The sequence below is a fragment of the Cygnus atratus genome, chromosome Z, assembly GCF_013377495.2.
Source record: "Cygnus atratus isolate AKBS03 ecotype Queensland, Australia chromosome Z, CAtr_DNAZoo_HiC_assembly, whole genome shotgun sequence".
NCBI lineage: Eukaryota > Metazoa > Chordata > Aves > Anseriformes > Anatidae > Cygnus > Cygnus atratus.
The window spans coordinates 69,137,391-69,164,166 of NC_066396.1; the positions used below are offsets into that span (position 1 = coordinate 69,137,391).

The 26,776-nt window shown below is 46.1% G+C and overlaps 1 protein-coding gene across 1 annotated transcript in view; it reads left to right on the top strand.

The window, feature by feature from the left end:
* The window catches only part of CORO2A (coronin 2A), a 51,628-nt gene extending 25,686 nt beyond the window's left edge, over window positions 1-25,942 (top strand). Inside the window, exons 2-12 of the mRNA XM_035563002.2 lie at window positions 7,259-7,459; window positions 12,111-12,227; window positions 16,100-16,249; window positions 16,788-16,967; window positions 17,810-17,926; window positions 19,366-19,470; window positions 19,832-19,928; window positions 21,036-21,148; window positions 21,558-21,648; window positions 21,924-22,189; window positions 22,983-25,942. Coding sequence (XP_035418895.1) covers window positions 7,259-7,459; window positions 12,111-12,227; window positions 16,100-16,249; window positions 16,788-16,967; window positions 17,810-17,926; window positions 19,366-19,470; window positions 19,832-19,928; window positions 21,036-21,148; window positions 21,558-21,648; window positions 21,924-22,189; window positions 22,983-23,114 — 1,569 coding nt within the window. The 3' untranslated portion in view covers window positions 23,115-25,942. The remainder of the gene's footprint in view (window positions 1-7,258; window positions 7,460-12,110; window positions 12,228-16,099; window positions 16,250-16,787; window positions 16,968-17,809; window positions 17,927-19,365; window positions 19,471-19,831; window positions 19,929-21,035; window positions 21,149-21,557; window positions 21,649-21,923; window positions 22,190-22,982) is intronic.
* The last annotated feature ends 834 nt before the right edge of the window (window positions 25,943-26,776 follow it).

Here is a 26,776-nt window from a genome sequence, read left to right on the forward strand (position 1 = left end):
TGATCAATTCCAGGTCCTGCATGAGCTGCTGGTGACTGTGCTCGCTGCATCCGTGACTCAACCTGTGCATACCCAGAAACAGCAGGGCCAGGTGCACACCCACTTTTTCACTAAAGCCTGCACTCTGTACTGCACTTAGAGGACTAGTCCAGAGGTTTCTCTGCTTACCTGCTGGTCACCATTGTGCTGGGCCAGTGGTCCCGGTCCTTACTGCTTGCAAGGGACTGGACCAGAGAAAGCTTTCACAGTCAGATAGGATGTTTTCTAGCAAGACCTTTGCTCTCAGCAGATGGGAGAAATTGCAGCTATGACCCCACTTTCCCTGCCTCCTTCTGCTGCATTCCAGACCTTGGACAAGAGATGAGGATCTTCTCACCCCTGCATGAAAGCTCTGCTCTGTAGTTAGGGTTCTTCACATGGTCAGATCTTCATCTCAAAGTAGTCCATGCTGTCATGGATAACATGGGAAACATGTAAGATCTTCATCTCATGCTGTTCAGCTCAGAGCCCAGAAATGCCTGTTGTGAATCAGGGAATCTTTTAAAACTAGTTGTATGTCCTTGCTATGTCTCTTGCAGTTCCTTCTAGTAGAGGGAGAGGAGTTGCTTCCCCTGTTTAAGCCAGCAATAAGGATCTGTGAAGCAAATGGATATATTTTACTGTTCTATTTAGAGCAGTTTTTTTTTTTTTTTAATGAGGTGGTAGTGCTTCCAGTGGTAGGGCTGCACAGCTTAATTGGAAAAAGCCATGAAAGAAACATTGCTCAGCCTTGAGAAGCTTGTGCTGATTGTCTGCTGCATCCTAGTGAGCAGAGATCTGGGAAAGCTTGCAGAGATCTCTGTAGCCTACCCCAGTACCTTCAGGGAGCTTCAGAAAAAAAACTCTTTAATGATCCTTCTTGGAAGAGACAGGAGGACATCCACAAGGTCCCAGGTCTAGGTCCTTGCTCAGATGAGAGAACCTAGACCTCAGCTCCAGCTGCTTCTCAAGTTAGAGATGTGCTGCCCATGGGCACCGTGTCACAGAAGTGACTCAGGATATTCCACAGCCAAGGAGGAAACAGGCCCCAAGGGTAGATTTACAAAGCTGTACTGAAGTTGAGTCATGATCATGAGATCCCTCCTCCGTTAAGGAAATAAAGGAGATCGTGGTCTTGGAGCCCAGGTTAGAACAGGACTTTTGGTGCTCTTGTCACACAGTCAGTTTGTTGCTCCAGGTTCAGCCCCTAGAATGCTCAGGGCAGTGCTTGTAGCTCTGGACAGAGACAAATTGCAAATCGATCAGTTCCTAACATCTAGGCAGAATAGTTAACCTTCTCCTTGCGGAGCAGTTAACCCTTTCCTTGCAGTTGCCCAGTGCAAAGGGATGCTGTGCATGCCCCTGCCCCAGGCACCCTGGCTCCTTGCTGCCCCACGAGCAGTGGAGGAGAGCTGGGGATCCTTGAGCTGTGGCTTCAGGCCCTACCCAGTGCTGCATGCCCAGGATGTGCAGGGCCTTGGGCTCTGCCCATGCTGACTCACTCTGCTCATACATGGCTGCTTAAAGGCAGGGGCTCCGTAAACCGGGGCCAGCCCTCCAGTGCAGGGAGAAAGCAAACCCCATTAATCCCCCAAAACATGCAGCACAAATGTATTGTTATGGGACTGTGAAAAAACATTTAATTATGGAGCTCTTTAAAATGCACTTTTTTTTTTTTTTTTTTTGAGTGGGAGGTGTAAGTTTTTGCAGTAAAAAGGCCTATTGTGCTGACAAAATGTTGGTATATTTTCCCCCATTTTCTCCCATCCCTTTTAACAGTTGCTGTTTGCTGCCTTGACGCAGTTTTGAAAATTATTCCCCCTCCAAACAGCAGTTTCCCTGAAATGGTGAAGAAATGTACTGTCACCACTCCCTGTTGGAGGAGCTGAGGCTGCAAGGCAAACTTCAGGTTTATGGGGCTGAAAGTCCACGCCATATGTGTGCACCCTGGTATGCTGCCAGGGGCATTTTCAGGATGGTGCAACATATGCAGGGACCCTAAAATCACAGAATAGTTGGTGTAGGAAAGGACCTCTGGAGGTCTGCTGGTCCAACCCCCCTGATCAAAACAGGAGAGCTGGTTGCCCAGGACTATGTCTGGGCAGGTTTTATGTATCTCCAAGGAGGAAGACTGCACAGCATCTTTGGGGAACCTGTGCCAGTGCTTAGGCACCTGCACAGCAAAGAAATGCTTCCTAATGTAAAGAGGGAATGTCCTGTGTCTCTGGGTGGCACCCAGCCTGTTGGGTGCCTGGGGTTGTTCTTCCCCAGGTGCAGGTCTTATCTTTTTCTCCTGTTGAACTTCATGAGGTTCCTGTCATCCTGTTTCTCCAACTTGCCTGGGTCCCTCTGGATAGCAGAACAAACACCTGGTATATCAGCCGCTTCCCAGCTTTGTTTCATCTACAGACTTGCAAAGAGTATGGAGCAGGTGGGGGCTGCTCTGCTCTAGGACTCACCCAAGACGGGAGAGAATTCAAAGAATTCAATTTTCTCCAAGAGTGAATGGTGGGAAATGCTGCTGTTAGTCCAAGTGGCCATCGCACGCTCACTGCCAAGAAGCTGTTTCCATCTGGGGGAAGCTGTTTTGACGAGGTGGCAATCTTTCAGGGGTGGAGAACAAAAGAGGAAAGAACAGCTATCTCTGCATGGTACATGAGCGCAGTAGATAACATTATGTTCTTCCAAAGCAGATGCCTGGGATCCGTTCAAATGTAGCTCTGCAGAGAAGTGCTTTGCCCAGCTCGTCTCTTTCCAGCTTCTGTATCTGGGCTACTGCCCATGTGTGCATTTGGTATTGGGCCTGCATTTAAACATACACAGCGTTTGGTGTGCTGAGAGCTCTAATTGGGAACTTCTAGGAATGCTGACCTCTTTTCTCTGAAAAGATCTTCTTGTAAGCCTCATGGGTTGCACTGCCTTGATAGCTGAGATCTGTCAGCTGTTCTCATAGCTGTTCCCGTAGCCGTGCTGTTCTTGCTAACAGCCATCTGGAAGATTGTCTCCTGCTGAGGAACTACATCTTGTCCTCCGCAGGACAGGCTGTGCACACAGGGGCTGGGATGTGGCCTTGGGCTTTGCAAAGGTTTGGGACCATTTCTGTACAGAGGTCTGTACCTTGATAAGCACAGAGACTGTCACTTCTGTCTCTAATCCCATCTTGTTCTAAGAGCGCCCTTGGAGATGCCCTCTGAGGATTTTGTCTGGGTCACACAAGGAGTTTCCAGCATTGAAGTGAGACCTTTTCCAGGTGTTGCACCAACCAACCGTCTCAGAATACCTCTGTATGCTACCTTGTTTAGATGCAAAGGAATGGTTTGAACAACAAGATGCAGATTTCCCGGTGCAGCTTTCCATCCTTCATCCTTCCTAGAACATTTTCAGGTCCTTTTTTCTCAGGATCAGTGCTGTCGGTGTGTCTTACAGCCATGTAAAATGAACCTTGCAGATTCAGTGAGCTTCATTACAGAGTAAAGCTAGGCCTGGCTTTATGCACTGTGACCTGGGTCTTTGATGGTCACATCTTTAACAGGCTGTTCAGGTACAGGGGAACCTATAGCATGAGTTTTGACCAGTCCAAGATTAATTTTACAGTCTCTTTGCACCAGAATAATCTCAAGCCAACAAAGCAAAATAACGTTTTCAACTACCCACCATGTTCACCTTAACTCTGTCTGTTTATTTATTTCTGGCATACCTTTCCCACATTGACTCCTTCCTGGGCAGTACCTCTTGGACCTCGCCCCATTTCTACTGTAACGTGAGGCCCTCTGGGTAATTCTGGAGCTCTGCTTTAGCTTATAGACAGCATTATTGACATAGACAGCATTGTGCAGAGCCTCCAGAGCTTCGATGTGCTACAGCTCCTTCCCTTGCGTCTGCTGAGGAACACCCATGGCAGACCAGGTCCCTTTATGAGGTTCTTCAGTGTCCCATGCTTCAGAGACTTTTCATTTTCTCAAAAACCCTGCTTATTTTCTTTAGTGAAGGTGTGAGGTTTTTCAATTGTTAACTGCAGGGTTTCAGTACAGTTATATGGCACCATGCCGTGCTCTTGGTTTTCCTCAAAGGGGATTGCATACTAGGGGTTAACTGGAGTCCTCGTTTTTCCCTATACATTTAGAGAGCTTGGACATGTTTTCATTGCCTTGCCTGCAGTTTTATGTGCCACCCAAAAGGATGGATTGTGTTGCTCTCTGGTGTTGCAGTGTGTATAACAACCAGCTGAGCGTTGAGACTCCCTCTGAACTTTGAATTGTCTCACCAGCCATGGGGTATACATTTTCTGTATCTTGGAATTTCACTGCCTGCCCTTGGTCTGCAAATAAACCATCTAAATCTCCTGCTGCTGGGAGCACATCACTCCTTAAGTAATATGTTTCAGGATTTTACATGCCAAGGTTCATGTTGATCGCAGATCTTTCCCTCCTGGTAAAGTCGCAGACAGACCAATAGGTGGTGGCGTGTGTGACCGGATACTGAAACATTTTTGTTCAGGCACTTTCCCATTCTTGAAGAGGCACTTTGCAGCACACTCATGTTTTCTGCATTTTGTTTTCACCTGTTTGCCTGAATTTCATCCAAGCATTATCATTTTATCCTTATTTTGACTCTTGCTTATATGAATCCTAGGACTGTGAATAGATATCTCTGTTGTAAGCTGTGTGGTTTCAGCTTGGTTTGGTGGTCCTTGATTTTCTCCAGTCCAGCCTCCTGTTCAGAACAGGACTGTTACCCACATTAGATAAAGGAGGACATGGTTTTGTATAACGAAGTCATGAAAGGATTATTTCCAAGGGTGGAGACCCCATCACCACCTGAGCAACCTGTTGCTGAGCTCTCCTCCACACTCTTTCCAGACAAATTTTTCTTAATATCCATATGTTTGCTTAATTTGCGATCAGCTCCTTCCATCGTACCAGCCTACTGGTGCTGCACCTATTCAGGTTGGTTTTCCCCATATTTTTCTTTTAATGCTGAGTTTTCTGCTGTGGCTGCAATAGTGTTAAGAGGGTCACTATTCCTCTGGGACTGTCTTTGCCAATTTTCTGGTATTCCCAGACATATCTTGCCTTTCTGTCTCTGGAAGAATTGGAGGTCCTATGAAGTCCATTCCAGTGTCAGCAGAGCCTTAATTCTACAAATTGAAATACCAAAGGGCTATTATTTCCAAAGCACAGCCCAAACTTGGGCATTTAGCTCCTCTTGTTTCCTTTATTCCTTGTTTGCCCTCAAATCTTACCAGTAGTCTGCACAGGATATCAGTATCTTGCTGTGTGTTCCTGCTCTCTGTAGGAATGATGGCCCAACAATGAATGTCTGTCCTGTACTTGGTGACTCTTTTCTGAATTGAGATTGTTGCTGCTGAGGAGCCTTGTACCTCCAGACCACAAACTTGTTCCACCTCAAGAGCAGTTTAGCTAGAAGTTCCCTGGAGCATGGCAGTTAATTTCCCTTTGGAAAGTTAATGTTCCTGCTCTAGGAAGGACTTGCTACATCCAGAAAACATGGTGATTTTTTTTCTTCGGTGTGAGTAAACCAAATCACTAGACCTGTAATGAACGTGAAGTTGTTTGGAAACACTGCCCCTCTGGGGCTGTTTGGGGGTCTAGCCAGTTGCTAGACCTTTTTCTGCTAGATCAGCTTTCTTTTTACCTGTGAACATCCCTTCTCCCAAGATCCAGAATCACTGCTTACTTTTTTAAGTAATTTGCTTTTTTTTTGGTTGAAGGTAGCCCTCACTGTGCCATAGATCCTTTGCACCTAATGTTTTCTGCAAAAGAAATTTAATCAGCTACGAATACAGACTAACGCAGGTTTAATATAGGTAGAACATGCCAGGTTTCAGGTAGGGAACAAAAAGGACTGTAAAAGCTAACTATGATCTACCAGGACTGATTTTTTTTTTTTCCAGGTGTGAGTATTTGGCCAAGGTGGGGTTGGCTGTGAGCTGTGCCAGTGGACTGGGAGGAGGCAGAGAACAGGACAGAACTGGTGTCCTAGCGCGATTAACAGACCAAATATTCCTGTGTAATGTGGGGTGCAGGCTCACTGGGTCTTGGTATTGATGGATGCTTGTGAAGCTCCTGTTTGACTGCCCAGGATCAAGCAATACAGGCTCACAGCATTTAATGCGGTTCCTGTGAGGAAGCTGAGTGTCAGTTTGCAATATCAGGCCAGATGCAAGCACACTTTGGTTTAGAATTGCTTGGGTTCCTTCCTGTCAAGCAGTGCAGAATGGTGATGACGCATCTGCCTTCCTGGCACTGAGTACTTTCTTTCCTGCAGGACACTTACCCATGTGAGCAAGCAGTGTAAGTTTTGGTGTAACTCAAAAGCTGCTTGGCTGGGTTCCCTCTCAAACTGTAGCATCACTGATCCAGCATCACTGATTAAACTGTTTGCCAAATGCATGTTAAACAGACCAAAAATGGGCAAAACCAAGCCCTGTCCCAGCCTTTGCCCATATTCCCAGTGGATTGTGTGGGGCTCTCTTTCACCTGTAACTTGCTTGCCAGATCTGCATTTCTTTTTCTCTGGGCAGCAGGAGCTTACCACTGCCCCCTCCACGTACCTTTTACTACCCAGGTCTTGTGGAAAGGGCGGGAGTTAATAGACAGAATTGCTCTTTGCTGTCCAACACTGCCAGCTTCCAATTTAAAATCAGTTGTGCCAGTTTCATAAAGCTTCAATGCTCTCTGTGGGAAGGGATTCTTGTGTTTAGCATGCTTTATGTATCTCATTTAAATACCATTCAGAATGCTGTCTGTGGTGCGGCTATAAACCAGACGCGCAGAATGTCATTGTCAGTGGGGAGAGAAACCAACAGGTGCCTGCAACCATTCCTGTGATCTGTCAAACTTCTTTTCTTCCCTTCATGCAAGCAAAATTTTTACTCCTTTTTGGTCCCAAACCGCCTGAGGGCTAAATGAAGTATGCATCCAGACTGGCTCGTTCAATCCCCATCTCTCAGGCTTTCCTCACCCAGGATGTTTTATCTTCCGTGCTTCCTGAGTGCTGTGCTACCCGGAGTCATCTCCCCTTCAACCTGCTGCTGCCTGGCCCTGCCCCAGCAGTGTAGGGATGGCCTGGGGCTGGGGAGAGATGTCTTTTCTCCCCTGATCTCTCCTCTCGCCCACAGAGAGGAGCGAGGGGTCACGCCAAAGGGGAAAATGTGGTCTGGGGGGGTCCCCTCCAGCCGCACCTCACGCCATGGCCTGCTGTCTTTCTGCCCCTACAGATGTCGTGGCACCCGCAGTATCGCAGCTCCAAGTTCCGCCATGTGTACGGCAAGGCTGCCGGCAAGGACAAGTGCTATGACTGCGTGCCCATCACCCACAGTGTCCACGACAACCAATTCTGTGCCGTGAACCCACACTTCATCGCAGTGGTGACCGAGTGCGCGGGCGGAGGGGCCTTCCTCGTCATCCCCATCCACCAGGTGAGCGCCGCCGAGAAGGGATGGCTTTCGTGAGGGTGCCGAGATGCTGGTGGAGAGCTGGGCTGAGCAGGGAGGTAGATCTCACAGGGGATATTCAGCTAATGCTGTTGCCTGAATTGCAAAATGCACGGAAGGGGCCATAGATTGCCTGGCACGTGGGTACCTGTGCATCCTAGGTGGCTGCTTGCAGGTTTTCAGCACCTTCCTTCATTTTGTATCTCGGTTGCCTTTCTTGTGTAATCAGCGGGAGCTGTGCTGTTCAAATGTTTGTCTCCCAGGAAAGACTGCAAATCAAAAAGCAATTAGTAGATACGGAGGGTAAGAACTGAAAGGTGCTTTAGTGGCTTGCCTTCATCTGTCACCAGAGGAGAGTATGGTGTATTTTGCTCTAACTACCTTCTCCTTTGTGAAAGAATGGAGAGACAGTTATAAGACAATGAAGCTCTTCAGCTTCAAACATTGATGCTGGAAAAACTTCCCTTTCGGAAATGAATCCCATGTTTGTAGGTTTTGATGACTTGGAGATCTGATGAGAGGGAGAAGCTGGCTGTCTGGCATTTATTGCTGCAGAAGAATTAGGCATGCACTAATGTGGATTAACTTCAGTATGAGATTATGATCTCCCTGGAATCAGGGCAGAACAGATGAAAGGCAAAAGTTCAACCTTTAATTAAAAGTTAATTGATGGTGTTATTGTAGTGCCACTTTTTCAATATATATTTGCTAAGGATGAAAGTGAACTGGGTGTGCTTGAAGAGCCTAGTGCAGTTCCTGGCTCTTCTAGACTTTGTTTATTCAACTCATTAACCGCTGGTGCTGTTCTGAGACAGTCCTAAAATTAACCACTACCCTGTTTTTCTTGACTGAGTCACTTCTGCCCCCTCGACCACGATCTGTTGGGGCTGAAGAACTTGTCTTTATCACAGACCTGCATCTCTGAGCAGGCAGCTGGGACTGTGGGATGTGGGGTGGGACCCAGCTCTCAAAGTGTTGGCAAAAAGAGCTCAAGATGCTTGCACTGCTTACTATTAATTCTTCTGTCTTGACACCTCTTCTCAACTTAGCTCATCTTTAGTAGCAGTTCATCCATTCTTAACACCTGCTTAAATGCTCCACCCAGGTCTGAAATACTGCTTGCAGAAGTGAAAGGCCCAGTAGAACTAGAAGAGATAACTAGAGAAGGATAGTTAAAGTACATCAATGAAAATGTGAAATTGCTTTCATTTGAGGAAAGACTTTGAAGGCTAGGCCTCGATTAGTCTGGGAAAAAAGACAAAGGAGCGAGATACATTAAACTGTTAACAGGGTGGGGAAGAAGTGTAGGGAGAATTCCTGATTTGTGTAGTGAAGGGGTGGGACACCACTGATCAGCCTGGCAGCAGGCAGGAGTGGACGCTTTTGCAGTTCAACTGTGGAGCTCACAGCCCAGGATGCTGATGAGCCTGGAAGAATTAAGGGGCTCAAAACAGGACAGAGTTATGGAGAGGAGTTGTGCCACAAACAGTGTTTGTTCAGATGCAGTTCCCTTAGGTCACGAAGTCCCCTGAGGGTTAACCTTTGGTGGTGGGTCAGGGAAAGGGTCTGTATGTGTTGTGCTTCTTCCAGCTGTTCTCCAAATACCCGTTCCTGACACAAGCTGTGGGGGAGAGTGGCCTCAGCCACCCACAGAAAGGGGTTTTCTGAGCCTGGGTGCTGTGATACCAGTTACTTTTCTTCCAAGATACTCTTCCGAACTGGTGCCACCTGGTGAAAAGCAGCAGCTTTTGGCATGTGCTCCCAGTGGTGGTATTTGTGGCTGCCAGCTCCTACAGCGGCAGTCACCCCCAGCAGCACTCCGGGCTCTTGGCTTGTGCCCCTGGCTGCCAGGGAGACGAAGGCAGCCTGGTCTGGAGACTTGTGTCTGGGATAGTGTTGCCCTCTCATGACTGACAGCTAATCCTTTTTTTTTTTTTTTTTTGGCTGGATTTGCAGCTCTTGTCCCTGGTTTAATGGTGTCTCTTTTCTTCTCTCCTGCTGACTCATGGAAGCTGAGCTCTCTCGTCCCTTGAAGAAATACCACTTATTGCCTTCTGCATCATTCTTCCTCTCACAGAGCCTGGGAGTAAGGCGGGGTGGAGAGCAGTAGGGCTTAACAAAAGAAAGAGCTCTTAGCCATAGATACCCCCATCCAGCAGGCCTAGAAACACATGCTTTTGCCTACTACCTGAAGAGGAATTAGTTGAATTTTTGCCACCGCTTGGAAAACAGTCTTCTGTTGCAGAACATGTCGCTTAGATCCTGATGAAGACCAGTTAGGTCCTCGCTGAAGTTGGCTGGGTGGAACAGCAGCCCATCTCACCAGGAAAGCAGCTGTGGGCACAGGGGCTGTTCTGGTGCCTGGCACAGAGTGAGTGCCTTTGTAAATCTCATGAGTCTGGGGACACACATGCCTTCCTTTTTCCTTCTCCCATGACCAGACTTGAGACAAAGAGGTAGCAAGATGAAAACAAAGTCCTGAGAGACAGGAAAATGTTTGTGTCCAGGTCTCTGCAGCCTCTAGTCTTTGAATGTATCAGAAACAGGTGAGAAGGGGAGGTCATCTTTCATTTTGTGGACCTACTGGACACTAACTCAGTTTCCTTCTCTTGGATAACAAAGACTATGAAGTGAAAGCTGTGATGACCCTTTCGGCTTTACCTGAGGCTACATGTGGGTGCTGTGCCAGGATTTAATGACAAGGTGCTAGTGGTCTTTGGAGAGAACCTGAGACCTGCAGATGACCAATCTCACCATCATTTACCCTGTACAAAACTGCTGGGAGAATTTTAACAGTTGTCTCACTGCATTTGTCTGAGACCAACGGTGCGACCTGTCACGTATGTTTGTTGGCAGCTTATGTGCTGCGGGCTCTGCTCTGTCCCAGAGCTGGTGGGTTGCACGGGGTGTAGGTAGGACCGGCAGCAGGAAGGGCAAGGGCTCTGTGAAGGGTAGGAGAAGCTTCAGGATGGGGCTCAGCATGGCATGGTGGCAGTTTGGCAGGGTGGTCTGGGAGTCTCCCAGATGGAGCAGACAGGCAGCCAGCTTTGGGAGGGGACGGAATTCCCATAGGGATCAAGGGATCCCTGTGGAGCTGGCTGCCCAGCCTTCTGAGTTGTGAGCTTGAAACCAAGCTCTGAAGCCCGCAAAAGGACACCGTGGGTGGGGGAACTCTTATTAAAGGCCTTTTATCTCTTTTCTTCTGCCTTCCCAAGTCACTTTGTATTGTTGCTGTCATAAAACTGATTTGTTTTAGACTGTAGTCTAAAAAAGCAGTCTTTTACATTTCAAAGCCCGCTGGGTGTTCAGTTTGAAGCAGGTTAATCCCAGTCTATGAGGCAAATTTCTCTAGTGCCACTTCCAAAGAGGTGTGGGGAGCACACCCATTACAGTGTCTGCTTTCCAGAAGGGCATGCAGTTGCATTCATTTTGATTTACGATTTGGAAGAAATTCTTCACTCAGAGGGTGGTGAGGCCCTGGCACAGGCTGCCCAGAGAAGCTGTGGATCCCTGGAGGTGCTCAAGGCCAGGCTGGATGGGGCTTTGAGCAACCTGGTCTGGTGGGAGGTGTCCCTGCCCATGGCAGGGGGCTGGAACTGGGTGGTCTTTGAGGTCCCTTTCAGCCCAAGCCATTCTCTGATTCTTCCAGCTGGGATAAAAGTGGGCAGGTAAGCACGACCGGCTTGTAACCATGTCTGCCTCCTCAGGTGACTTACCTTTGCTCTCACACAGAAGTCTGCATTCCTGGAGCACCTCCTGCTCCTCCTGCTCCTGACAGGGAGGAGCAAGTGTTGCCCTGATGTTAATCAAATCCCCAGTACCCTTTCTATCACATAATAGACATACTGACATGACTGTAGCAGAGGCTGACTGCAGCGTGGGGTTATCCTGAAGCAACACAGCCCCCTTTCGGCACAAGCTCCTCAGCACTCAGTGCGCTTTGTGCATGAGAGTTAGCAGTGAGTACACTGCCCAAACGTGGCTTATTCTTGGAGAGTCTTGAATCTGATTTAATGCAATGAATGACTGGATTTGAAAACCATCAGAGAGAAATGCATAGCCTGTTGAAAGAAAAACTGGGTTTGTAATTTGTGTTTTTGCTTAAAAATAAAATAAAATAAAGTAAATAAAACAAAACAAAATAAAATAAAATAATAAAATAAAAGCTAGTTGAAGAGGCTAAAAATGATGAGCAAAAACATTTTTCCTGCTTATCAGAAATTTATTCTCAAGAAACAGATAAGAGATTTTCTCTCCCCCCAAATCTTCAAGAAATCTGGAAGATACAATTCATTGCTAAGTGTTTCCTCTCCAAGTTTTATTCTGGTGTCTGAATCAAATAATAACATATAATCTCTGTTGCATATGTACAGATTTCTCAGTAGCACTGTGAAGGCCTGCACAGCACCACGTTACCTTCCTGTGTGTGATATCATCAGGATTTGCCTTGCAGGGACAGCAAAACCCCATTCTCAACAGAAGGAGACCACCCAGAGCATTTGGAGCATAACAAGCAGAAAGAGGTTTCTTGGTGGAGCTGGACATGTCTTACTTGAAAATGTCCTGTAATTCCATGGCTCACATTAGGTTTCATGATATATATTTTTTTTAATTTTATTTTTATTTTTTTTTCCAGACAGGGAAGCTCGACCCACATTATCCCAGAATATGTGGGCACAAAGGAAATGTTCTGGACATCAAGTGGAACCCGTTCAATGACTTTGTAATAGCCTCGTGTTCAGAAGATGCCACTGTAAGTTTCCCAGCTTATACTCGACGTTATTGCCTGGCTAATGTGCTTTTGGGGGAAAGAAATAGGAAAAGAACCAAGAGGCCCAGGGATGAGATGTGAAAATGCATGTAATCTTTAACAACAGCCATGTCAGAGTAAGATCCCTGTATTTCTCTTGAGGTCAGACCTATGTGATCCCTTCCAAATGATGTATCAAAATCATGATAGGAAGAAGATCTGCTTTTGTGGGGGCTTCCATCTTTTGGGGTATGTTTGTGTGAGAAAGAATGCAAATGTAAAATTGGTTCAAGGTTAATCACTGTGAAACTCCTCCTTTACTACAAAATAAAACGTCCAACGCAATGCAATCTGTGACAGCTGTTTCAGATCATTTCTCCACGTAGCAAGTTTGAACTCATTTCTCTCTGAGTTACTCTGTAAAGTCATGCTGGGTCAGTTATGGGGCAGTTAAGGAGTCTGTGTCATACTTTACTCTGCCCAGGGCATCAACGAAATGAGCATTTTCCAACCAAAAACAGAGAAAGACTCCAGAGACGCAAAGATTAATACTAATACAAACCTATAAAAAGATATCAAATTCTTAAGTCAGGTTTATGTTTTAGGCAATAAGTAGTTGGGCTGAAATTGATGTAAGTAAGATGCAGTCACACACTTTAGTTCAGCGTAGGTGCAGCCTAGTTGTTAGGAACTGGAAAATTCAATTCATGTGTGTAAGGGACAGTTTAGGCCATATCTACCCACTGGAAAATTGCTTTCTGTGGCTTATCGAAAGTGTGGTGTTGGCTCCTATGATAGTAAGAACATCTAACTACTGTGCTCTTTTTCAGAGATCCCATGTCTGTTTTCTCCCACTGCGTATATATGCCCTCTGCCAGACATAATCAGGGAGGTTTCCCTTGTCATTTCCTCCAGCCCTGACTTAGTGTTTTATCTTCTGCCATTTCAGCTCTGTCAGAAACCTCTCTTGAATTGGAAATATATGACCTTTGAATTTTCCTTCCTGTTTAGTGACTTTTCTTTGCCTTTTTTTTTTTTATGATCTTCATGCCTTTTTTGACAACGTTTTTCAATTTCTGGGCTGCCTGCGGGGGTTATATTTTATCTTCCAACTGGAATGCCAGGTGCTCATGCTGTCTCAGAAAGGACTTGTGGCAGGAACTCATGACCATGACCTCTCTTTTAAGTCTCAGATGAGAAATGAGCACAAGCTTCAAAGCTTCCTGCTGCAATTGCAGAATATATTCAAATAACACAATTACAGAATCATTCAGGTTTAAAGGGAGCTTGGGAGGCCTCTGGCCCCACCTCCTGCTTAAGTCTGTGGAGCTGAGTCTTAAAAACCTTCAAGGACGCAAACTTCACCACCTTTTCGGGCAACCTGTTCCTGTTCTTCACTATTCCTATGGGGATTTTTTTCCTTATATGTTGCTAGAATCTTCCCAGTGTAGTTAATGACTGCTGTATCCAATCCTCCTTCTCTGCACTTCAGTAGCAAGCATGGCTCTATTTTCTCTGTTATCTTGTTAGTACCAAAATCTTTTATCAGGTTCCTCTCAAGATGTCTCTTCTCCAAGCCAAGCAAGCCCGTCTCCCCTTGTCACAGGGCATGTGCTGCAGCCTCCTGAGCATCCTGGTGGTCTCCAATGGATTCACTGAAGTTTATTTTACTTCTTGTACTAGGAGGTGCAAAAGTGGGTGCAGCACTCCAGTGGTTGTTTAAAGATTGCTGAGTAAAGGGAAAAATCATTTCCCTTGATCTAGGAGCTGTCTTCCTGTTTTTCCAGACCACGATGTTGCTAGCTTTCATTGCTGCCAGGGCATGCTGCCATGTCTTATTTATTCTGTTGTCTGCCAGGACTCACTCCATGGGGTCAACATCTGTCGTATCTGTCCTGTCCTGTCCTGTCCTGCAGAGCTCAGACTGGACAGCTATTGGGACACCACTGCAGCAACACTTTCTCTGTCCTGACCCGATAAGTATGAGAAGTTTTAGGGTCCCAGAGATGTCTACCACTTCCATTGGGCTGCACATTTGAGCCAAACACTTCTTTCCTCTTTGTTGTGTAAGGCCTGGTGCCCCCTGCCATTTTTCAGCATCAGCATGAGGCACTGCTCTGGCTTGTGTGCGAGGATGTATCTGATTGCTGCTACTGCACTGGTTTTCCCTGAAAATGTTGAGGAGGGCCACAAGCTTGTGTGAAGATGGTGAACATTTCCCACCACCCAGGTTCCTAAAAGGTTTCTTGGTCATTAACCAGCCTTTCTGGAGCGTGCCATTGTGATAGCACAACTAAATTCTGTGGCCTACAGCTGAAGCATGCAGAGTGGTACTTTAGGGTATGGGAGGGGGTGGACAGTCTGCAAATGCCTGGTGCCCTTCCCAGTTCCTACTGCTGCCTTGGGCTGGGGCTAAGAAAAGTGGCCTGGGGCTGAGAGCTTGAGCTTAGAGCAGGAAGCAAGCTCATCCTCCTGTCCCTTCTGTTCCTTCTGGCAAATCATCAGGAATGTACGAATTCATCTTGATGAAGATCTTCTCCCCTGTGGCTGGAGAGTTAACTCTGTGTCCTTAACTTTGCTTTGTCAGGTTTTCTTCAAGTTGTCTTCAAGGAGCAGACTGCTGGTGAGCTAGGTTGCTCATGCTTGGCCTTGGCAGTTCTTGTTCCAAGACCTGCTTCTCCTGCCCACTAAGGAATGAGAATTGCTGCCATTTCATGAACCCTGAAACTCCAACCAGGGTCTTACCACCATTTCATAGCATGGGTAGTGCATGGTTCATTCTAGGCAGTTCTTCATACTGTGAACACACACCATTTCCCCCTTTCCTCCTCTCTCAGCCCCATTCATTTAGTGATTATACCTGTTGAAACTGTAGGGTGTGATGTTTCCTCTTACTGCTGTGGAAGTTCATTAGCGGCTACTGGACCCCACAGTCCTAATGTTTCTGAGGGACTTGATTCTTTAATGAGATAAACACTGGTGAGAAGAAGGGTGCTTGTGATCCTTCCTAACAGGTTGCTGAATTTGTGCCTCTCCTTCTTTGGTATAGAATATTGTGATTCTCATCAGTCAAGCAGTGGGAGACTCAGGCAGCTGTGGCTAATTTCCACAAGCTGTCTAATTCGAAGAGCATTTCCATGTGGCTTCAGGTTAAGTCCTAGAGAATTTCTCACAAGTAGAATCACTTTCCTTGAGTCAAAGGGTTAATCTGTTGTCATCCTAAAGGCTGTGCTTCTAAGATCAGTGTAAGAAAGACTCTTTTCTTTTGCCTGCACAGGTTCAGCTGCTTTTGCAGGCCACCTCTATTGTCTCCTTCCACATCAAGAGGACAGAATTTATTCTTGTCTTCGTGCAGCACCCTTCCAGATGAATCCAGGGCTGCAGGTAGCCCTGTCATGAGACTGAAAACTCCCCTTGTGTTATGCTGTCCAGGCTGCTCAGGGCATCCACCTTGTGGCCGCCTGAGTGGACTTCTGTGTCCTTTGTGCTGTTTGCAAAATATTTAGCATTTGTGCAGTTTTCAGGGGACAGACAGTACTATAGTTATTATCTGACCAGGGACATTCTCAGTTCTTTCACCAGGTAGCATTGAGTGGATGGCTGCTTGCATCAGTCACTGCTATAATACTTTCTGGGACTCTTTGCTGAAGTCTATTTCAGATTTGCCCATTCCTGATCAAAGTTTGTTAGAAGACAAGGTAGAAAACTGTAGGTGCTGTGGTTTGGTGTTTGTAAGATCTGTGGCTTACTTCTTCCCCTTGGGAGCAGTTCTCCATAAATGTGCTAACAGCATGGCCAACAACAATAATTACAGTTAAATTCTGAATTATCACCCTACATACTAATTTCACAAAGACCAATCCTGTGCCATTCAGGTTAAGATCTGGGACATACCCAAGCACTTGCTAACAAGAAACATCACCAGTCCGAAGAAGGAACTTCTTGGGCACGCTCGGAGGGTGGGCCTCATTGAGTGGCATCCCACTGCTGAAAACATCCTCTTCAGCTCCGGCTATGACTACAAGGTGGGTCTGTTTTCTTTGAAGCCCTCCCCTTGGGACTTAGTGTTTGGCAGGTTGTTTTGAAATTTGTTTTCGTTTCAAGCTGTAAGTTAATGATAAAGAGTTCGGAAGCCTTCCTGAGGAGGAAATCCCTGAGCGACCCAAAAGGCAGGAGGTCATTGTCACAGGTTTCAAAAGGCCTGGATAATTTTCCAGTCTTCTGATGAACTTCAGTCTACTCTGCTCTTCTTTTCTGTTGCAATATCAAATGCCATAGATGACCTTTGGCTTCATTCTTATGCTAGTGCAAATACCTGCAATGATGCTGGTCATTTTTCTGTATAAAATGTGATCCTAAAAGAAAAGAGAATATCAGAGATTCTGAACAGACACTATGTCCCTGATATATTTCTCTAAGCACCAGGAATTATTTTAAATACTGGAGAACTGCAACTCATGATGGTAAGACGTACACATGTAGAGAAGGAAGAAGTAAAGAGGGTACACAAAGTCCCCACTTCGTTGGGCAGCAAATGTCTGATTTTTTTTTCTTTTACCCCAGATAATGATCTGGAACATTGACACGAGGGAGGCTATCCTCTCGAACCCAGTGAAGATCCTCGATGCTCACAAAGATGTGATACTTTCCATGTCATTCAACACAGATGGTAGCCTCCTTGCCACAGCCTGCCGGGACAGAAAGATCCGTGTCATAGAACCTCGTGCAGGAACAGTCCTACAAGTAGGTTGTATTCAGTGGTTTGTGGTCCAGCTGATCTCACCCATGGATTGTTTCCTCTTCTGGGTAGACTCAATGCCATTAGAGAAGACGGATCTGTGCCCAGTGTTGCCCAAGGCATCAGAGAGTAATATTGTCTTTTAGTTTTCACGAAACAATTGCTGCCACTGTTGACAACAGGTTCTCTGCATATTGCTAACAAGCTCTTCTCTCCCTGAAACCCTTCCTGAAGTGCACTGCTTTCATAGTTCCCCTCTGCAGTCCTCTAGGGGTACTCCGGTGGGATTCCTTAGGGTGACCAGTAGAGATCAGGTGGCCAGGTGGATGCAAGTGTACATTTGTCTGTACTTTGCATTTCTTGGTAAGGTGATGCTGACTGCCTTTTGGAGGTATTTGCACACATTTGTGTATTTGTGTACACAGAAAGTTCAACAGTACCACTAATAGGGATTGCCCTCTTGTGAATTGACTGGGTTTTTGGGTGTGGGCTTGAAGAATTTAGGCTGCTTCTCTCAGATGGCTTTGAAATCCTGCTCACTGTAGTTTCAGCCAGGTTGGGGAGATATTTCAAGTGTGACTAACTTCCCCACATGGAAGTTCTGGGCTAAATATTTTGTTGGGAGGTGCTTTCATTCTTGGCCTTGCATGGCTTCTGGGGCCAGAACTGTCATGTAATGTGAAATGTAGCTACACAAAGATGGCCTGATGTGCCTTAGCCAACCCAGATAAGCTTCATGGGCAGTGGAAGGTGCTTTCTTGCCTTGATGTGATTTCTCCTTCCATTATTTTAATGAAGGAAGGGAAGATGCTGTCTCTTACTCATGCAGTGTGTTTTCTCTTCTTAGGAAGCCAACTACAAGTCTCACAGAGTCAATAAAGTCTTGTTCCTTGGAAACATGAAAAAGCTGTTCTCTACTGGAACATCTCGGTGGAATAATAGGCAAATTGCATTATGGGATCAAGTGAGTTGAACCAGAAATTGTTACCATACCATCTTCAGTTTTCTTTCTTTTGCTGTCACTTTAACTTTTGCACCTGCCAAATACCCAAGAATTGGTTTATAACAGCAATTCAGAAGTGACTGTCAAGTTCTTAATGGGTGATAAGTTCTATTGTTATGATACTATTAACTGAGCATAAATTTTGAAGAAACTCTCAAAGCTTTGCGCGTAGAAATCCACCAGAGCACGGATAATGCTGTGCCTACTGCAGGAAAAAAATAATTCAAGGGACCTTTGGATGGTCACTGTAGTTCCCAGCTAAAAGTAGCTCTTAGTGCTCTTATTGGCAAAACCGTTATTGGTACTAGGAGGCAAATGAATTCTAGACAAACATACTCCAACAAAGCCCTCAAGGAAGGAAAATATGTTGTTGTTTTATTTTTTATTTTTTATATTTTATTTCCAGTGATTCCTTACATTGGAGTATTGAGGTGGCACTTGTCAATTGCAAGACATGCTTTCCTATTATGATGGTTCCTAGCCTCATGAAACTCTTCTCTTCCCCCCTAATATGCAGTGAGATACTTTTCCTCTGTTCACCATATCACTTTGTCCCTCTGCATCAGCTACTTTGCAGCACAGCCTTCTGCCTCTTTCTCTCAATGTCACCCTTTGTCACCCTTTGTACCAGATGAAGCTGGTAGACCAAGTCTCTGATTTTCCATTTGACTGTGTTTGGACATGGCTTCTTTGTGTATGAGGGGCAGGGCGCTGTGCTGCTATCCAAAGGCTTCCCACAAAGCTAAGCCCAGGGGTAACACCATGGATTCGCATCAGGGTTTCAGTGCTCTGTTCTGCACTGCTGGTCTTAGCTGAATTGCTCCCTTCAGCAGTGCAGGGTTGGCTTTGTACAAGAAGTATGAGACTTGTGCACGCAGTGGTATGCTACGTCCAGGCTTAGCTGCAAAACGCTGATGGGGACTTTTGCCTGTGCAGTGCGCATCTTCTCACAGTGCAGCGCTGAGACTTGTCAGCTACTGTAGGCTGTTCTTGCTCTTGTGGTGGGTGGTGCACTATTGTCAAGGTATCACCTTAAACAGAGATAGTAAGGGAACCCGAGTAATTCAGTATACAATGCAGACATGCCCTTCATCTTCCTGAGTCTGGTGGCCCATATGGCCTTCATGTAGAGGCAAACAGTTTTTCTTATTATATCTACCCCTGAAACGTCACCAAGTACCTGGTGATGTCTTGACATGCTGCACTCTGTCAAGAGCTCATTAGCTTTTCTCCTGTGGAGCTTTTGCATGGCCCACAGCTCAGAGAAGTTGGTCATAGCCTAGGATCATCACAGAGCTGCTCTCACCTGTCACTTCAAGGTGGGGTTCAAGTAAGGTGTTCCTGACATGAGGTGACTGATGGGTGATTCTAGCTGTTCGTTTTTCTTGTGTCCTGCCCAGAATGACCTTTCTGTGCCTTTACTGGAGGAGGATCTGGATGGCTCCTCAGGGCTCCTGTTTCCCTTCTATGACTCAGACACGAACATGCTTTACCTTGTTGGAAAGGTAAGTGCCTTTTGTGTCAGCAAATGCTGGTCTGATTCTCCTCTTAGTCTGTGTTGTGTCACCAACATAGTTCAGGCCGAAGTCATGGGTGCCCCGAAGGCACATTAACCTGAGGACTGATGGGGTGGGGTCTGAGGATGCTGCGGTGTCAGGCCATGTTTTCTACTGCAGACAAGCCATGTTTGTTGTGGGAAGGTACCCTGCAGAGCCCTAACTTCCCCACACAGCAATTTAGGGGTAAATATTTGTATGGGAGGTGCTTACATTCTTGACCTTGCATGGCTTCTGGGGCCATACATTCTTCTCAGAGCCTCATGCTGCATAGCAGAACTTGGGTCATGGTCATTTCCTTTGTGTTTAGGGTGATGGAAATATACGGTACTATGAGATAAGCCCTGAGAAACCATACTTGAACTACCTGACGGAATATCATTCTCATTTACCACAGAAAGGAATTGGTGAGTGTCACTGTGTATGTGTAACACTACATTTGGAAGTAAAGAGTGTTCCTTGCCCGTTGGGACTCTGCCCTAGGATTTCCAGCATTGAACTCCTCTTGCCATTGTTTCCCTCCAGTGCACAGCATCCTGATTTTATTGTCATAATCTTTTTAAAAATCACTTCATGAAATGGAATTGTACAACTGTTTTTAAAAGGCATGGCTATATCAAGTCTACCTCCCTCACATCATCTTTTTTTCTGATCAAAAATATCGCTAATGTTATTGAACAATGGCTTCTTTTCCAATACTGTCCACACCAAATACAACGTAGAGGAGTGGAGTTCAGAGTGGCATTTAGATGAATGCATAAGAAAAGGAGCAACAGTCCTCCACATAGAATCTACTGCTTAATGAATGTGCGTGATATCAGTAGAAATCAAAGCTTCTGTAGGACACTGCGAAACACAGTTTACAAGGACAGGCAATCTCTTCTGCTAATGCCATTGGCATGGTTCTAGGCTTTTGGGCGTACAAGTGCCAAGTGCATGGGAAAGAAAACTGATTTTTTCATTGAGGTTACCAAGAAGTTAGACATCTTGTGTGGCCCATCCAGTCCCTGAAACACATATGGTGCTGGCTGAGAGGGTAGATGTTCACACCCTTACACTCCATTCTGGTTTAGGACAGTACTGGGAGGAGGATAGTGGGTTGGAAGGGCTTTTGGGCCGACCAAAACAGCTATTTGGTGTTGTTAAAGTGTCTGGAACTCTGTTACTTCTGATTCTGACAATCCTGTGACATCACCTGCAAGGTCTGCTCAGTTCTGGTCATTCTAATTCCAGTTCATGAGATGTAGTAATGAACAGGAGGTTCAGCACGAGAACCACATATTCTGTGTGTAACCACGTGGTCTGACAGAAAAAAAAAAAAAGATTGAATTTTACTTGTAATTTGTGACACTGAGCCAGTTTTGGGTCACTATTTCAGACCATGCTGCTGTTGAGGTGGCACTCTGACTCTTGTTGTTCAGTGGTCCTTTGTTTGGTGGTCCTTTTTCCATGATGGATGACACCAACTGTCTTCAGGAGAGTTATACCTTGTTTCTTTTATGCTATCCCACCAGGAATGATGCCAAAGAGAGGCCTTGAAGTGTCAGCTTGTGAGATTTTCCGTTTCTACAAACTGATCCCAACTAAAAGCCTGATCGAGCCCATCTCCATGATTGTGCCTCGACGGGTAAGTGAGCCTCAGGTCATGCCTGTGTCAGGGATAAATATCAGTGAATAAGAGGGCAGTGCCTCCTCTCTGTGCCTGCTGGGTGGCAGGAGAGCAGGTAGAACAAGGGATTTTCTTTTTCCCTGTCTGAGGCACAAAGCTGGTCAGCTAGTAGGGCAGCCCTGCCAACTATCCTTGGTTGGTTAACCCAGATCTCCGTGTAGTGGCCAACTTTCTTTTGCAAGACACACTCAGCAATCTGATCTGCTCGTGTGTCTAACTGTCAGGTCAACTGTCTGTACACGGCAGTGAGTGCTCTTGGCATACTCCCTTTGCTGAGGTGAAACAGGCTTCTTTCTCCACCACATTCCAGTATGATCCTTCTGAACCAAAACCTTTCTGATGTAGTCACTCCTTTGTTTGCTTGCAGTCGGAGTCATACCAGGAAGACATCTACCCCTTGACCACTGGAGCCCAGCCAGCACTGACAGCGCAGGAGTGGCTGAACGGTATTAACAAAGGTCAGCACATGGAGAGCTCCCCAACCCTTCAGCTCCCCAGGGTTTGGGTAAGATGCCGCTGGCCCTCTGGCCTGAGAAACTGGAAAGGAGGAAGAGGAGAGATGTAACAAATATAGCTGTAGACTGAAATAACTTAGTGGCTGCTGTGAACTCTGGAAAACTCTCCTGTCAAGTGCTTCCATGTTTATCCCTGCAGGTTGATTGAAAGAATTGCTTACTGCAGGTTTCTGAATGTGGTTTTTGAGTGCTAACCAGTCACCTGCCTCCCTCCTTAGGACCTCTCTTGGTGTCCTTGAGACCAGGCTCTGGAGCTGTGAATTCCTTACCGCAATATCTCGAGTCAGGGTCAGTCCTGAAAACTACTGATCATCACCGAGGCTGGGGAGGAAAAACGGCACCAGAGGAGATGCAGAAGAAAACTGAAATCCAAGACAGCAGAAAGCAGCTGGAAGTGGGGGAGAAGTTGCCAAAAAAGGAGCAAACACATCTTTCCAATGGCTTTGACATATTTGAGTGCCCACCACCAAAAACTGAAAATGAGGTGTGAAGGCCTGGGTTGAAGGGTTGGGGCTGGGGGAGGGGAGACTCAAGAGTCAGCTGGCCAAAAGGTGCCATTCACAACGTAGCAGAATCCAGAGAGGGTTTATTTTGCAGAGCCTGGACCAGTGTGACATCTTTGTGGTAACTGGAAAGCCCGTAGTCATTGGCAGCTCAGGGACATTTTTGGGTACATGCAGCTTGTTCGCATTTAGGAACCCTGGAAGGCTTTTCTTCCTGTAGCCATGCTTAGGCACCCTTTTCAACTATGCAAGATTTTAACATCTGTAGCTTGACAGGGTAGGAATTTACAGAACTGAATTTCCCTGTGGTGTGAAAATGATATTATTCTGCGTGTTTCTGAGCCTGACCCCTGATGTTACAGAAGCAACCCTTTCAGAGCTGGGTGCTCTGCTGCATGCACAGTGAAAAGCCACGCTCAGCTTACCCAGTGAGGAAAGAGCATGATCAGAAGGAAGAAGGATAAGGTCCTAAGGTCAGAGTTGGAGATGTGGCAGATCCAGGAATCTAGAGTCCAAATACTCTATTTCATCAGCATTAGGAAGGCTGTATTTTCTGTTGAATTAAGCAGATATAGCATTGCCAAATGTTTCTGAGAAAGACTTATGTTCACAGCCCAAGCTAGCAGGAGACTGCTGATGACCAGTCTGTTGGTTGAAAGCCCGCTCCTTAGATGTCATTTTTCTCAGAAATGATGTGGCAGGACTGGTAGCACTTGACAGGATCGGTCTGTGCTTCTTTAGTGTAAAGGAAGTAAAATGTGTCTTTTGTTCCAGCTTCTGCAGATGTTTTACCGACAACAGGAAGAAATACGTAGACTACGTGAGGTGGTAAACCAGAGAGATGTCCAAGTTAAACAGCTGGAGCTGGAGATCAGAAACCTCCACATGGGCACTGGCAGGTACTGAGGGTGCTGGTCTGCAGCTCTTTGCACCTCTACAGCTGCAGCAGACTACATGTCCTACAGAGAACTTCTAGATTTTTTGTCTGGGGGAAAAGCTGATGCTTCAGGCAGCATGGACTTCCTTGGCTTGTGATGGTCACATTTCCCCGGTTGACACCACACAATTATTGATGGACTTGACGAGCTTCTTCAGAGTCCTCTTGCTTGTCCACTCACTCATGTCAGAAGATCATACACTAATGGTAGTAAGACTTTGGAAAATCTTGCTCTTCTTGTCCTGGAGAAGCCACCTGTTAAGCTCTAGGACCACAACCTGTTTTGCTGCCCCTATGACATGAGGATGGGAGAGTGAAGGCAGCTGCTGGCTTCTTTTCCCACCCACAGACACAACAACATGGCTCTCGTGACCGCTGTCCTCCTGCCCTGGGAGACAGCTCTGCCTCTGACTCCAGAGCAATCCTCATGCCCCTCTCTTGCCTCACAACTTGGCCCTGCAGCAGGTGGCTTGCCAGAGCTGCAGTTGCCTTGACCTGGTGCTGGGGATAATCCTGCTCAATGCAGGAGGTTGCACTGGGGCTGCCAAGGGCCAGCACTTTGGCGATAGGTGAAGGAGGATTGTCTGTTTGGAGGTCCCACTCTAAAGGGGCAGTGATGTGGGCTGTTTGCCACCAGAGAAGCTGCAGGTCTCCAGGTCCTTTAAGCCAGTGGCTTCTTCCCCTCCTTCTACCAAAGACGCCCAGCCTGCTGCATATCTTTCAGCAACAGTGCTAGAAGTGCAGTCTCGATGACGGGTGGATCGTGGGACCATGGCCAGCCATGAACAGCCCTTCCTGGCTGCTGAATTATTGCATGTCCTTGTGCCCACAGCTGCTGCTTCCTGAGTTCCCAGGTGCTGGCACCTCATCCCATGCCTGCAGCCCCTGTGTCTCTGGGCTCCCCCTTCCAGACTGTGCTGCTCAGTCCCCTGCACCTCTCTCAGGGCTGCCCCATCACCCCAAGCCCTTCAGCTCTGCTCATCTGTGCTCTGCTCTCCAGTTTGCTGCTTCCCCAGCCTTTTGCTTAGGGCAAGATCAGCTGCAGGCTGCAGGTCCCACCCTTGGTTTCAGAGCTGGCACCTGTGACCGTATTTATGCAGGCTGTCCCTGTTGTGCAGAGCTGGGTCAGCAGCTACACAGAGGAAGAGCATGGACACCCCCATGCCTTGCTGGTGTCTGGAGGTCTTCTCTCATTTGCTCCTGAGGGATGCGGGCTGATGGGGCAGATCATGAAGAGAATGTGCTGTCAGCATCCCTGGGGCCTGAGTGCAGCAGCAGCTCCCGAGGGGGGAATGATTCTCCTTGCCCCAAATGCAGAGCTCGTGCAGACGTCCTTGTCTCAGACAGAGCAAGAAAACGCTATTTAATCTGTAACTGTGCACATCTGTTGTGGCACATGTAGGAGTGAATAGTATTTCCTGCTGGTTCCCTGAAGCCTGATTTTTTTACCAAAGTTAAAGATAAAAATAAAAAATCTGTATAATCAGAAGCTCCTGCAAACATGACTCCCCCATGAAGGGGATTAAAGGCAGTGCACAGCCTGTGCTCATGTGAGATGCTCTTCTGGTTACCACTGAAAGCAGTAGTCAGGAGGGAACTCACAGGCACTAAATGCTCCCATATGAGAATCATACAAAGACTTCGGCATCTCATTTTCTCTACAGCAAAATCTTTACCCAGCTTTCAAAATATTTAATTCATTTCTACACAGCAGCAACAGATGTGGGTGCTAAAAAGTCATGAACATTTTTGTCTCTGTAACGTTACAGAGAGGGGATAGCTGTTATGTTTTTCAGGAAAAGCCCTTTAGCATTGGTCACTTATTTAACACTACTCTTTTTGTAATAAATAAATAAATAAATAAATATATTTACGACAACATTGTTGAACCAAACTTCAGCTTATTTCAAGTCTTCTAGAGTGGACTTTCCTGCACCCTGTGCACACTGCAGTATGCAGATGTATGCGAAAACAGCTCACCCCAGACACAGCTTTAAATCAAACGTGAATCTTACACTAGAAGCGATCAGGCTTTTTCTCACCAAAGAGATCAGCTATTTAAGAAATCTCGTAGCTCACAGTTTTTCAGCCATGTCCAGCAGGCCTGACAGCTTCAGACTTCAAAGCCATTTTCACTCAGTTTAGTCCAGGAATACAACACTGTTTTTCAAGCTCTTGTCATCAGAAGAGCAAGTGCTTGACACAACCCCAGCAGTACACATGATATGACACCTTCCCTGTCACCATGTGTGTTTTATTTGCTGGATACTTTTTGCTTAATTTTCATACAGAATAAATTATTTAAATTATTTCCAAGTTAAAGTAATTTTTTTCAGGGGACTTTTATGTCCCCTTGAGGACTGCTTCTTTGTCATGCTATATCTGGATAGCACAAAAATTGGTCAGCCACTATGGTTCTCATCTTAGGGTTGTGTTGATTTCAGCATTTCTGGAGAAGGAGTTGCTTTCATTTAGGCTTTGCTGGCGACCTTTGATAAGGCAAGACTACTTAATCAAAACTTCTTTTTTAGACAGGATGCCCATAAAAGTGTAGACTGTGAAATGTGTTTCAATTTGGAGCTCAAATGCAACCATAAAATTTTCAGAGAGAAATAAGTGGAAAAAAATGTAGTTATGTGTTAATGAACTGTGCCTAAATTGACTTACATGATCATTTTAACAGTTTCTAAAACTCCTAACAGCTTTGTAAAAAAATGTAAAACATGGGGATAAAAAAAAATTGTGCAATGAAAAGCAAATGTAACTGAATAATAAATATATTTAGAATTTTTAATACAAGGTTCTTGGTTTGTTATTGTCAGAAAGGAGTATTGCCTGTTGCCTCTTTTGCTTGTGTGAAGGCATGGCCTTATGTTAGCAGGCAGGTTGCACCCAGCCTTATGCACATAGCTCTGTCTTTGTGTATCTTTCCCATCTGCCCCTGATGCTGCAAGAGGGTGGCCATTTCAAACAGTTCTGCATTACATAGCTCTGTATGTTGTTTTGAGTAAACCACCCCCCTCTGGAAGGTCATACTGCATGGTGAGGTGTTTCCTGACCAAGCTGCCTTGCAGTCCAATATGCTCTGACCAGGCTTCTTTAGATATTCCACATAAGGAATGTTTAGTACATTAATACCAAATTCACATATTGAAGATATTTGACGTTACATGGGATTTTGATATAGCAGAGTGCTGCAGCAATGTAGTGAACTGTATGTAGAATCATAGAATCACTAAGGTTGGAAAAGACCTCCAAGATCATCTGGTCCAACCATCCCCCCCCCACCACTAAACCATGTCCCTAAGCACCACGTCCAACCTTTCTGTGAACACCCCCAGGGACGGTGGCTCCATCACCTTCCTGGGCAACCCGTTCCAAAGCCTGACTGTTCTTTCTGAGAGGAAATGTCTCCTAATTTCTAACCTGAACCTCCCCTGGCACAACTTGAGGCCATTCCCCCTAGTCCTATCACTAGTTATCTGCCAGAAGAGGCTGACCTCCAGCTCCTCACATTTTGGTTACTATCAACCTTCCGGAATATCTTCACTGCTGTTAGTCCCATTTCACAAGCTGTCCATTGCAGCTTGTGCCATAGTTAACGAACACTTCATGTAGGCATGAATCAAGA